Here is a 13491-nt window from a genome sequence, read left to right on the forward strand (position 1 = left end):
CCAGGAGCTCCCTGCTTCCTGTGGCAACAGATAACAGCACTGCTCCGGTGCTAGGTCCTGCTGAGCCCAACTTTATATACTCAGCTTCATTTCCTTTCTCCCCCTAACCCCAGAAGCCCAAAGTCTTCTCTGGGTTTTCTCCATGAGTTAGCCCATGTTTCCTCTATGCCTTTAGTCTGTCTCGCTCCCCAGTTTCTGGTGCTTCTCTGCCTTTGCAAATACTCCGTTTTTCTAGGCCAAATCCAGGTCCCATCATCTTTTCAGTGCTTTCCCTGATTCAGTCCAGTGATCACCCAGTTACCCTCCTTTATTCCCAGCCTTATTCTTAAGCACTACCATGTAGCATTGGGAATAATAACCTTTCTTGTGTGCTTCTGTGGTTTTTCCTTGGAATCTCATTGCGTTTTCAATTATATCTAATGCTCTTTGAAGGCAGGGCTTATGTTTCTATTTTTCTCATATATTCCACATTTTACGATGCCTAGTAAGTGGCCAGTAAATACTGTTTATTAGGGCCTCTCTGAGCTTTTAAAAGCTGCTGTCCAGAGCTACAAGCAGTTGGGATATTTTGCAGTGTTCACTGCTTGGATCAGGATCAGTTGTTAATATTGCAGAACAGTGTCCTTCTGTGCCAAATGCTGATAGGATCGGCTGTAGATGTGTGAATGATCCTCAGGCAGGGACTGGCCATAGAGGGATGGTACTCACACTAATAGTTCCTGATTTGTGGATCAGTGGCAGGGAGGTGAGGGCTCCTTCACTAAACACCTGCCCATCTGCCTCTTGGATCTTACAGTAGGTAATAGTTACTTGACAATGGATAGGAATAGCATTATCTTCATAAGTCTGGCAAATTCTTGACACACCGGTGTGAAATGTGAGCTGGCCCAGTCTCCCCTCCCACAGCATGTCTTTGAGCACGTAATGACCTTGGTGCTTTTTTTTCCTACAACATTGGCACAGTGTCCTAAGATTTAATCTGATCTTTTTCTGAGATATTTTTTCATAACTCAGCAAATACTGCATTTTCCCTCCAAAAGTAAGAACGTTGTAGTAAGTTTCCAGTATTGGGAAATGGAATGTGTATTATTTGAGGAAAACATTCTGAATTTTTGATGTTCCTTTTCCACGCCTTCTTACCTTTTCCGGTAGTCATTTCTGGACTGAGGCAACTACAGATTTTATAGTACCTTGGACTCTGGTTTCCCCCAGGCATCAGCCCTACAAGTCTCTCCTCCACTCTGGGTTTATAAACTTGGAATTATTTTTTTCTATAATGTCAGCAGACTAATTCCACCCATACAAAATGGTTTGGCCATTTTCCTCTTTGGCACAAAAGAGAATTGGCTGCGACTCAGGCAAAGATGAAGTTGACAGGCTCTGGCATGGAAGTGAGTTCAGTGGCTCTGGGCTCTGAGTCCCCTTTTTTCATCTCGTATTCTGAATCCTTGCCCACCCAGAAAGTCCTCTCTTCCCATCTCAGACAGCTAAAGATGTTTCAGATCCTGCTCTGTTTGTTAATTTCTCCAACACACGTAGCAAAATGCTGCATCTCTTCATCTACACAAAGTGACCCAACTGGAATGACTTGAAAGTTTTTTTTTCTCATCCTTCTAGGTGGATGGAAGTCTGCTTAGTTGAAGAATTGCCACCAACCACTGAACTGGAAGAAGGGCTCCGGAATGGGGTTTACCTTGCAAAGTTAGCCAAGTTCTTTGCCCCCAAAATGGTATCAGAGAAAAAGATCTATGATGTGGAACAAACGCGTTATAAGGTAACTGAGATCTAATTGGTTTTGGCTTCCATCTAAAAGTGAAAGTTCAGTATTGCCTTTACTTTCCCTGCGTTTACTCTTAGTGTTTCTACAGGGATTTTGTGGAATGGGAGGCGGGGTGTCCTTCATCTTTGAAGCCTGCTAATAATCATTCCTGAGGCAGCAGCAGTTTTAAAAGCAGAATGTTTCTATTTCTGGGCTGAGGCTGAGACATGTCTGATTTGTCGGGCTTCCCAGCCCCCTTCCATTATTCCTTCATGGAAGTCATTTTTATTAGCACCAGTGAATGTAAAAATGAGGGCGTTCTATCCCCTCTTTTTTTTTCCAACACCGACGCAGTTTATTACTCCCCTTGTTCTCATCAAGGAGTAAAGTACCCAGCTGGGACTTGAACTTGTGGCCCCAAAGAGTTAGGGCCAGTGTGATCAAATGAGCAGTAACACTGAATAGTCAGGTAGGAATTCTGTTCCATTGAATGTTTAAACTAAAACAAGACTAATTTTTTTGCATGCAACTTGTTTTAATTATTTCATGGCTAATTTGGGAGGACACATGGGGAGAAAACAAGACCAAAATAAACAACAGTCTTGACTTTAAATATGATTGTTTGAGAGACGCATGTCTAAGTATTGACAGATAAAGGGATATATCTAGGATTTGCTCCAAAATAATCAGGAGGAGGATGGAGAGAGATTCGAGACTGACCATGAGTTCATAATTGTTGAGGTTAGGTGATGGGTACATAGGAGTTCATTATACTATTCATCAACTTTATGTTTGACATTTTTCATTAAGAAATGAAGGAGGAAAAGGAAAGCAGCAACCTAAAAGACCCCTCCATTAGATATGTCTTCAAAAGGACTTTTTAAGTGCATGGTATTCTCTTCTGGAGTAAGATATCACTTACTTTGGGCCAGGATTTCTAAAGCTTCCTTGAAATGTAATTCTTTATATTCTTAATTTATTATACAGTTGACCCTTGACAAATGAGCAAAATTTACTTTTAAAATGTGTATATTTAGGGGCGCCTGGGTGGCTCAGTTTGTTAAGCATCTGCCTTCGGCTGAGGTCATGATCACGGGGTCCTGGGATCTGAGCCCCACATCGGGCTCCCTGCTCAGTGGGGAGTCTGCTTCTCCCTCTCCCTCTGCCCCTCCCCTTGCTTGTGTTCTCTCTCTCTCTTTCTCTCTCAAATGAATAAATAAAATCTTTAAAAAAATAAAATGTAGATTTAATTCAGAATAAATGTTTGAGTAATCATTTAGGCTAACCATAGACAAGAGGAATTAAGACATCATTTATGAGTCTGTTTTCATATTCTCGTCTAAAAGATAACTGAGCAAAAGTTTCTGCCTTGGATAATGGTAGGAATAAATGTGTTTGTTAAAGTACTTTTGAGTTGATTAAGTCATGTGTTCCTCCCTAGAGTCTTAGCTCATTCTGTTAGCTTTTCATAAGGCTTACCTGAATCAGTGATCGAGTCAGGCAAAATTATTTTATTTAACTTTGAAAAATATTTTTTTAGTTCATAAAAGAACAGAAAAAAATTATATCCCCACAACACAAAATAAATTGTCCACATTTTGCAGCCTGATTTTTCTTTCTTCATTGCTTCTATAATGGTTATTACCATGCTCCATGCTCTAGCCCTATTTCTACTAACAGCCATGTAGATTTGATGACAGAGTTCAAGTGTAGTTGGGCTGGGCTCCAGCCCGTCCTAAAAGGGGGCTGTGGGTATTTTGTTTTGACATTGCCAGAAATGAGAATCAGGCCAGCAAGAGCGTCAGTGGATGGTGAGCCTCCAAGGAGAGGGTGGGCTACCTCTTTTCTCTTCTTGGCACGTGATACACCTTTGAATAGAAGTGTCTCCAGTTGAGCTGTGGACCCTCTCATGGCAACTCAAACAGGCACCACTTCCTCGTGGCATCAGAGAACCTACTGTTTGAATGAACAGTAGCTTCTCTTTGGGATGGAGACAGGGGAAATATTTCCAGTCTCTTGTTACAAAATGAAATACCTGTGGAGCCCAGGCAGGTGATGACATTCCTGAACAGAATACTGAGACAGAAGTATTGTGTTTGCCACCCCCGCCCATCATGTCCTGGAGGACGGATATGTGGAAGAAAGGATGATGCTAGGAGAAGGGCAGAGAAAAGGGAGGTGTAGCAGAGGGAGGGGGGTGGTGTCAGTTGTGATGTGGGAAGAAGTACAGGCCCAATGGAAACTCCCCCTCTCTTGATTCACTGGACAAATGAGCCTTTTCCCCCTCTTTTATTAAATCTCTGAGAATGCCTAATGTCTTTGAAAGTTTTTAGTGAGTTGCCATGTAATCATAAAATTTTAAGGCCATTTCATTCGTTTTACAAAATTGAGAAGAGTCAAATATTCGTGAACAGGAGACTTAGCTTCCTGTTCTTGGGTTCCTTAGGACTAAAGCCCGTCGTCCTGTGGTCCTTTAAAGGAGCCCTGAAAATCACGGGACTGCAGCAAAGACGTTGAGACACAAGGGAATGTTAGTTAGCCCAGCCCCAGCCCCTGGATATGCCATCTGGCAACCATGAGTTCAGTGAGCACGGGCTCTGACAGCAGGTTCTGCTTAGACTGAAGCCATAAAATATGAGCAGCCTGTTAAGCAGTGTGTCTCTGAGGCAAGAGCTCTGTCCTCGAACTCTAAAGGCCTCAGTTTGGGCAATAATGGCTCTGAGTTAAGCAGATGGGAGCTTTCAGTGCTGTTCTCACCCTCTTTGTCTGCCAGCTTAAATAGAACCCTCATTATTTTAAGGTCAGAAAAATGTCCTAGATATTAGATTTAAACCTTCTAATGACGAATATCCTTTCCCTGGCTACGTCCACCTCCCACTCCCTCCAGGTCCCTGTTCTGGGACTGTGTGACATGCCATGTGTGCTCCATGGTGCCAGGTCCTGGTCCTGTCCTTCTTGGACACACCGTGGTATACTGTAAAGATCGCCTTGGCCTGAAAGCGGGGACTGTGTGTGTCATCTTTGCACTATCCTCAGTGAGTGGTGAGGGATGTAGCCCATGGTAGGTGCTAGGGAAATAGCTGTGGGGTAAAAACAAACAAACAAAACAAAACAAAACAAATGACAGTAGTTTCAAACAAGCCAAAGGACTCCATTTCTTCTGTGCTTATTTGATACTTGGGGTGCTTCGAGTCTGACACTCTTCCTCCAAGTGTGATACTAAAACCTGCTGCAGGACCACACTCGATGGGTGTGTTTAAAAATGTGGACTCGTGGGTCCACCCCACCCCCAGACGACTGAGTCAGGCGGAATCTCTTGGCCAGGGACCCAGGAAGCTGCACTCTTAATAATTAAATCACCCCAGGTGATTCTTTTCTTATGTATTACTTGGGTTTGAGATAATCAACCATTATCTAATGGTAGATAAATAATATAATAAATTTTAATAAAATTATAGGGAGGGCACCTGGGTGGCTCAGATGGTTGAGCGTCTGCCTTCGGCTCAGGTCATGATCCCAGGGTCCTGGGATCAAGCCCCGCATTGGGCTCCCTGCTCGGCGGGAAGCCTGCTTCTCCCTCTCCCACTCCCCCTGCTTGTGTTCCTGCTCTCGCTATCTCTCTCTCTGTCAAATAAATAAATAAATAAAGCTTTAAAAAAAAAAAATGAGGGACGCCTGGGTGGCTCAGTCGGTTAAGCGTCTGCCTTCGGCTCAGGTCATGATCCCAGGGTCCTGGGATCGAGTCCCGCAATGGGCTCCCTGCTCCTTGGGAGCCTGCTTCTCCCTCTGCCTCTCTCTCTCTCTCTCTCTCTCTCTCTCTGTGTCTCATGAATAAATAAATAAAATCTTTAAAAATAAATAAAACAAGTACTCTAAGAGCCCTGAATTAAAAAAAAAAAAAAACATATATAGGGAAAGAAGATAAAATTTTACTATGATAGAAATACATACGGGGTAGAATTCATTTATCCATACAGCGCTTATCCCACCGGCCATGTGCCAGGCACTGTTGTGTGCACTCGAGGCAGAGTAGTGAGCAAGGCAGACATGATTTCATGGCAGTTAGGGTTGGGGAGACAGACTATAAGTAAATGAACAGTTGTAGGTTGCGATGAGTGTATGAAGGAAGAAATTAAAGCCAGTGTTACTGACAGATAGCAACGGGCAGAAGATGAGCTTTTCTGAGGAAACATTTACTTCTGAGGCAGGAAGAATGAGAAGAAAATCATTCCTGTGCAGCTTTAAGGGTGGGAGAGTAGGGAGGACAGTCTGGAGACAAGGAGACAAGGAGCCTGTTTTTGAGAGACTTGAGAAGAAAAGAGCTTGGACAAACAGAGTGGCTGAAAGTCTATGGTGAGGGACAGTTGTGAAAAATGAGACCAGGATGGAAGATATGTGACTTCATCCTAAGTAACTACAGAGGAAGCCACCGAAATGTAAAACAGAGGCATTATGGCTTGTGGAAAATAAATGCTATGTGGAAAATAAATTAGAGGATGAGGGTGGAGGCAGTCCAGTAGGGGTATAACTCAGCCTGGGTTGCAGGTAACAGTAGCCTGTGTAGACAAGAAGTAAATGGATTCAAGAGGGAAAACAACCTGGAGAGGGATTAGAAATGGATGGAGGGCCATGAAGAGAATATGGCTGTGTGGACAGTGGGATGTGACTAAGGACAGAGTGCCAGGTCTAAAGGGGGTGGAGTGGTGAAAAGGCCAAGCCTTCCATGGTGAAGGCTTGAAAGATGAGTGCGTGTTCCCAAGGTGGTTAAGATGGGCAAGAGAAAGAGGAGGAGGGAGGAAGAAGGGCATTCCTGGAGCTTGATGAGGACAGAAAACAGTATCTTTCCAGACGCGACATTGATAACTGTAGACTTATAATAGAATGTTGACTATTTAGGTGAGTGTTAGGTAGGGAGAGCATATACAATGGTTAGTAGTGTGAGCTGTAGAATCAAAATACTTCAGAGGCTGGCTTCCTCACTAACTTTGCCTCTGTGAGCCTCAGTTTCCTCACCTGTAAAGTGGGAATAATAATAATAGTAGTAGTAATAATAATAATAATAGTATCAACCTTTGTAGAGATATTGCGAGGAAAATATGTGATCATCCATGCAAAGTGCTTGGCACAATGCCTGATGTAGGTGCATGCACTATGAAGCTTAGAGGTGTGGTTGTGAGGCTCTGTGACCAGTAGACTGAGTAGATTATCTGTTTGGACTTGGAGTCAGGAGTCCTACAACCTGGTCTTGACCCTGAGCTTAACCAGTTAAAGCAATTCAAGTATCTTAAATTCTTGGACCCTGCTGTCAGTTTCATCCTCTACAGAACAAGCAAATCAGAATAATTATTGGCTTCTAAGCTACCTCATTGTTCCAAAGTGCTTTGATTCTCTTGTGTAAGAAGTTACATCCAGAGAAGACTTCAGTAATTCCTCATCTGTTCAATTTAAGCTAGAATAACCTTATTTGCTGCTGAAATAGCAGAAGAAAATCAGCATGTACTTTCTAGCCCACCAGCTGGAAGAAATTAGGTGGATGGACATGAACAACTCTTGCCTAAATAAGACGATAGACATGCCACCTAGTCTAGTATGAATGCGTAGGGCTGGTGAAAAAAAATAGACAAGGTGAAAGTGGTTATCATGGACTAAGATTATTTTGGACTAAGATATAAGAATGTTTAGAAGACTATTTTTGTTCTAATTGAAGTAAATAAATTGAAGATGTTAACACACATCACGCACTGAACTTTCTTAAATATGTACACCATAGGATTCTGAAGTCAGCATTCCTCAGATGTTTAAAATGGACAAAGGATTTGAAATCTCATTTTGTTTACTGCAGAAATAGGACCAAGATAACCTCCCTTTCTCAGTGTCTCTTTCATGAAGCGCTAAACCTTTTTCTGACCTTGAGGTGAATAAAAGTTGCAAGCCTGGTCTTATAGCATATAATAATTATAATAGCTAATATTTATTGCCCTTTTAGGGTGCTCTGTGCAACTAACTGCTCTATGTGTATTCTCAATTCATCTCCTCAACTCAAAGAAGCATACTGTATACCCATTTTATGGCTGAAGAACCAAGGTTCAAAGAAATTTGTAACTTTCCTGAGGTTACCTAGCTAATAAGACCACCAAATGGACAAGGGTGTCCGTTTCATGATTTGGGTCGCTGAAGCCCACCAGACGAAGACTGCCCGGAAACCAACCTTCAAACAAGGGTCAAACAAAATCAGGCTTATTAAACTTGTTGTGGCAAGACCAAAAAAAAAAAAAACATACCCCTGAGACTATAAGCAGGAGAGAATAGGGGCTTAGTGTAGAGTTGGGCTTGTACTGGTGATTCTAATATGGATTTAGGGAAACAAGGACCAGTTATCTTCGGGGAGTTGTCAGGAAGCAGGATCACTGTGGTGTTTCAGTACTTTTTATCTAGGAGGTGAAAAGTTAGGAGGGAACTAGACTGTCATCCATCAACACAGTTGTTCATCTTAGTTGGAACAGCAGGACGATTAGTTACTTTGTGCTGCCTAGGGTCCTCTTCTCTGTCTTGATGTGATTGTGGATTGTTTCCATCTTGTCCCTCCATGGTCACAGAGTGGCTGTGTCTGAGAATTGTTTGTATTCCGTAACAGTTGTTTATGCTGAGTCACCCTCAGACGGTACCACCTGGCTCTTGATTCTCTGGGCTCCCTCCTACTCCCCCTCCCTCTCTCTCCCCCTTGCCCCTCTTCCCTCTCCTGCCTCTTCCCCTCTCCTTCCCTCTCCTCCACTATTTCCTCCCTCTATGGATTTCATAGTAATTGCTGATTTTTTCCGTCTAAAGAATAATCCACCATCATTAGGTCCTGTGTTCTGTCCCCAGGGAATGTTAGCACAAGGAAGGTTTTCAGATTCAGAGACCTCATCTTGAATCTCAGCTCAGCCACTTAACACCTATTTGACCTTAGGCAAATTAGTTGATCTTTTTGGCCTAGGTTTCTTCATCTCTAAAAAATGAAAATGATAATTGCCTTGCAGAGTGTTTTGAAAATCAGAGATAATTTACTTACAGTGCTTGACACACAGAGTTCAATCTGACCACTGTTAAAAAGGCATAAACATTTGTCTAATGTTAATTTGATTTATACTTCATAAAGTAGAAGTCTAACAGCAACAAAAATATTTTCTGTTACATAAACTATTTGATTGTGGAAGGTCAGAGAAGATGGGAAGAGCCAGGCTTTCTGAATGTGATTCTCTACTACTGGATATTATATAATGAAACTTGCTGTAATTACTGTTTTTACATATATTAAAATTAAAAAATGCATAACGTTATGCTACTCATTTAACTAATTAAAAATACAAGGTAGTGCTAAGGCTCTCAACATTTCAGTACCTGATAAAACTGGATGAGATACAGGAAAGGTTGCCACAGTTACAGACTGTGCGGGAAAAAATGGCGGCTGAGGAAGTTTGTAAAGAAGAGCTGAAGACATAGAAAGCCTGTCGTCGTTGTACGCACAGTAACAGGTCTTGTAAAGCATTTCCACTGCAGGTTTACTTTTTACACAGGCAAAGGTTAGGATTAAGTCATAGGAGGATGAGCTACTAAAATTACCCCTGAACTGGGGGGTGGTTTTTGTTTCCATCTTTGTTTTTTTCTGTATATTTTTCTACCTTTTCCAGGTTTTCTACAGAAGTCCTGTTCATGATCAGACAAAAAAATGTTTTGGCAGAACCAGAAACCAGGACGAAGGCATTTAGTCTTCTAAAAATCCTGTTTTTCCTGAAGTTGCGAGGTTTCTCAGCCATAGTTGCCAAAATCTTGACACTGTGTGTGTGTGTGTGTGCGTACATGTGCACACGCGTCTCAGACATCCTGAGGCATGTGCTAGACGTTAAACGGTCCTTGAGATTCTAGTTCAGAATTACCTCACATATGTGAATTGTGGAAACTGGAATGGCCCATTACAAACAGTGTTGCTGAGATGGCCCAATCTTCTTTGTTGTGTCTCCAGTTGTTTTATGATTTAATAACTCTATTTTAAGAGAAATACAGTTGGAAAACATCCCGCTAATGAAAAAAAGTTGTTACAAATGACTCACTTTCCGTGTGGTCCCTTCTTCTCCCCCCTCCCCATCCCTACTCTAGAAGTCCGGCCTTCATTTTCGACACACAGATAATACGGTCCAGTGGTTAAGGGCAATGGAGTCTATTGGTCTACCCAAGGTAAGCCTGAACTGGGAAGCCAAAAGGGGTCATGTAAACACCTCATTATGAAAAAAGATGTGGCACACTGAGATACGGTAATGCGGCAGACGGCCTTTTTGACTCAGGCACGACAAATGTGAGGACTACACAGAAATGTGGAAAGGCCTGTACAAAGTAATATATGGCAGGAACTCAGGATGAAGTATGTACACAGATGGAGAGCAGCTAGGTTAAAGTGAGTATAAATTCACAAGGTCAGAACAAGCGCTAGCTGGTAGATAGTTCATTTAAAATAGCCACCTCCTTTTTAACTTCAGATTCTGTATTGTACTTCCGTATATTGTATCACTGTACATTATAATGACAAAGGCATTTTTATAAAGTATTACTATAGATCATATCATTTTGAATGTTAAAAGCTAGAGGACTATAGCTCTTCCTCTTGACATAGCTGTGCGAAATAAAACTCAGCAAATATTCAGAGCTTGTTAAATTGAACGCGTGGGTGCCCTTAAGCCTGAGACACAAATAGACAAGTAGAGGAAATGAGGAAATAATTACATTTGTTAGAAATTGTAGAGTGATTTCTTAAACTTCTTATTTTGAAATAATTTTAGATTCACAGGAAGTTACAAAAATAGTACATCTGTGTGTATTCTTCATTTAGCTTCCCCCAGTGGTGACATCTAGTAATTGTAGTAAAATAATAAATTGACATTGTTATGTTACTGTTAACAAGACTACAGACCTTACTTATATATGCATTGATTTTTGTGTGTGTGTTTCTATGCAGTTTTATGCCATGAACGTATTTGACCACCAGCACGGTTAAGAGACAGATACCACAGAGGAGTAGGTCTTGACATGGCATCCTTTCCTAGCCCTGCCCCCTGGCAGCCACTAATCCATTCTCCATCTCTGTGGTTTTGTCATTTTGAGAAGTAGGTAATCTTTTGAGATTGACTTTCTTCCAGTAAGCATAATGCCCTCGAGATTCATCAGGTTTTTGTAGGTATCAATAGTTCACTCCTTTCTGTTGCTTATTATGTACAGCTGTTCTGAAGAAGTGATGTAGGAGTGATCCTGCTTGAAGGCAAGGGGACAGGCTACTGATGTAAGACCTTTGTTGATGGTGGTATTATTAATCCAGGTTTGAATTTAACAACCCTACCACAACAAAAACAAAAAATTCCTTAATGTAAATTATGAAGGCCTGTTTTTCAATCTATTCGAGCTTCTACCTGATTTAGTTCAGCTTATTTTATCTCAAAATAGTCAATATTGATTCAATATTGATTTCTCCTTCCATTTTTAATCACATTACTTTCCCTTCTCCTAAAATGCCCAGAACGTTAATTGCTGTTCCCATCTGGGCACTAGTTATAACATAGAATTCATATTTCTAGATTATCATTTAGCAAGTACTAACTGGGTAGTAAACAGATTAATAAGGAAAGAAAAAAAATTCAAATAGGATTTTCCTGTATGAGGCAACATACTTTAAATTAGGATAATTTTGTTACGTTTCATAGATTTGATTTAAACCTTATCAAATTGTGTGTGTTGGGCCAGGTTTTCCTTAATTTTAGGCCAAATAAGTGATCCATGTAGCAGATGCTGTTTTAACACTGATTTTTTTTTTTTAAGTGCTTGATCCATTACATTGCAGGGATGAGAGACCAATAGTGTGCTGGATTGATGGATATATTTGACCACTACTAATGTCTTCATTTACCAATATTAAGTGCCTACTCCGTGTTCAGCATTGTGTTAACTTAGCTGGGGATACGGTGATGAGTAAAATGTTCTGGGCAACTCTATGAATTGATCCCATCTTACTGCTAAAATAAGTCCTATTTCATAAAGATTTTTCAAAAGAAATGAAACAATATTTCTATAAATACATATTTCCATACAGAGAGATATAAAGAAATATAGAAAGTTGTTGAAAAGAAAGGGAGTGGGGAGCCATAGGGTTCAGTTCTGCTTCCCCAGTAGACCTGTTCTTCTGAACTGGGAATCCTCTTCTGATGGACGCTGTAACTGTAAACGGGGTTGAGGGAACATTGAAAAGAAGTTTTCGTTGTTGAAGTTTCCTAGGCTGCAGACGTTTCTTTAAGCGCTCGGTGGCTCTACATTGTGGCTGAGGAAACCTCGCTGCTTTCTTCTCAGCTTTTTTCAATGTCCAGTAGAAAATTGCACTTGAGTATCAAGTGCTATCATATGATAAAGGATGTCATTTTAGTTTTTATGTCAACTTTTATAAAATATCTGCTGAAAGCCAGCAATGCCAGTATGTTTATCTTTTTCTTAGAAGCTTCAAGGCTAATTATTCATTTTTTGGTGCTTAGGAACAGAGAAGTTTGGTGCCCTATTCTGAAATCTGTTTCTTATCAAGCTTTTAGTTTCAGGTTTAAAAGTAGTGTAAATGTGTATTAAAAGCCTCAGTGTTCAAACATATTTAGGTGTTTATGCAAAAAAGTGATCAGGTGTTCAGAAAATACAGCGATGTTCATTGCAGTGAAATTTAATAGGGATAAGTTGGGGGCAAAAAAAAAGTTCAGCCTTGGAGAACTAGCTTAAATTATCATTCAAAAAAATAAAAGAATCACAAACATCTATTAGAAATAATATTCTAGTAGAATAATGAAGGGGATGGAAAACAGTCATCTTCTATGGAACTATAATAACACTATACTAACTGGGGTTATAGTATTACAGTTTTGTTTTCACATACAGACATAAACATAAAAAGAGACACATATTGAAAAAAGACTGGAAGAAAATATACCAAAAGGCTAATGGTAACAATCTAGGAAGTGAGATTATAGGTAATGTTTCTTTCATGCTTCATTTACTTTCCAGATTTTATTTGGTAAAATGTATTCCTTCAAGCAGAAAAGAATATCAGTGTGTGTTGTGTGTGTGCATACCTGTATACACAAGTGTGAGGCTAGGTGTTTAACGTTACAATAAAACACTGTACGCTGGACACCCTTCTCAGGCTAGGGTACCTGTAGGCAGTCACAGGAATGACCCTGCTACAGAGAGCACAGCCTGACCGGGCTTACCACGTGTGGAGTAAAACTGCCACCCAGCCTTGTGGATGCAGCCTTCTGGCAGTGGCCTCCTGGAAATCCCCCGATCTCCTGAGCCCACTAGGAGGCATGCTGTCAGGGGACCAGATGCACCAATGGGTCTGCCTGTAGAGCGAAAGGGAGCAACAACGGAGGGGTTCCTCTACATTTAAATAAATACAGCAAAGACAATCCAAGTAGCATCATTTGGGAGATTTAAAGTAACTGTGCAAAGCAGAACATAATAAAACACATTGTTTCTTTTGTTTTCCAGATATTTTATCCAGAAACAACAGATGTCTATGACCGGAAAAACATACCGAGAATGATATACTGCATTCATGCATTGAGGTGGGGGAAAAAGATACAACTAAGAGTCGAGGAAGTAGATTTAAATGAAACTGTAGTTTCTGTTCTAGAAGAGGGATTTTAAGTTACTTAAATAAGCTAAAGAAATTT

The 13491-nt window shown here is 40.8% G+C and overlaps 1 protein-coding gene across 4 annotated transcripts in view; it reads left to right on the forward strand.

The window, feature by feature from the left end:
• The window catches only part of IQGAP2 (IQ motif containing GTPase activating protein 2), a 289919-nt gene that overhangs the window by 141211 nt on the left and 135217 nt on the right, over positions 1–13491 (forward strand). For 3 of the 4 annotated variants that reach the window (XM_035014677.1, XM_035014674.1, XM_035014675.1), the window contains exons 3-5: positions 1618–1774; positions 9896–9973; positions 13307–13383. In XM_035014677.1, coding sequence (XP_034870568.1) covers positions 1618–1774; positions 9896–9973; positions 13307–13383 — 312 coding nt within the window. The remainder of the gene's footprint in view (positions 1–1617; positions 1775–9895; positions 9974–13306; positions 13384–13491) is intronic. The other variant, XM_035014676.1, reaches the window with a different exon arrangement.

Source organism: Mirounga leonina, unplaced genomic scaffold (genome assembly GCF_011800145.1).
Source record: "Mirounga leonina isolate KUSES-001 unplaced genomic scaffold, KU_Mleo_1.0 Mir_168, whole genome shotgun sequence".
In the NCBI taxonomy this organism is placed as follows: domain Eukaryota; kingdom Metazoa; phylum Chordata; class Mammalia; order Carnivora; family Phocidae; genus Mirounga; species Mirounga leonina.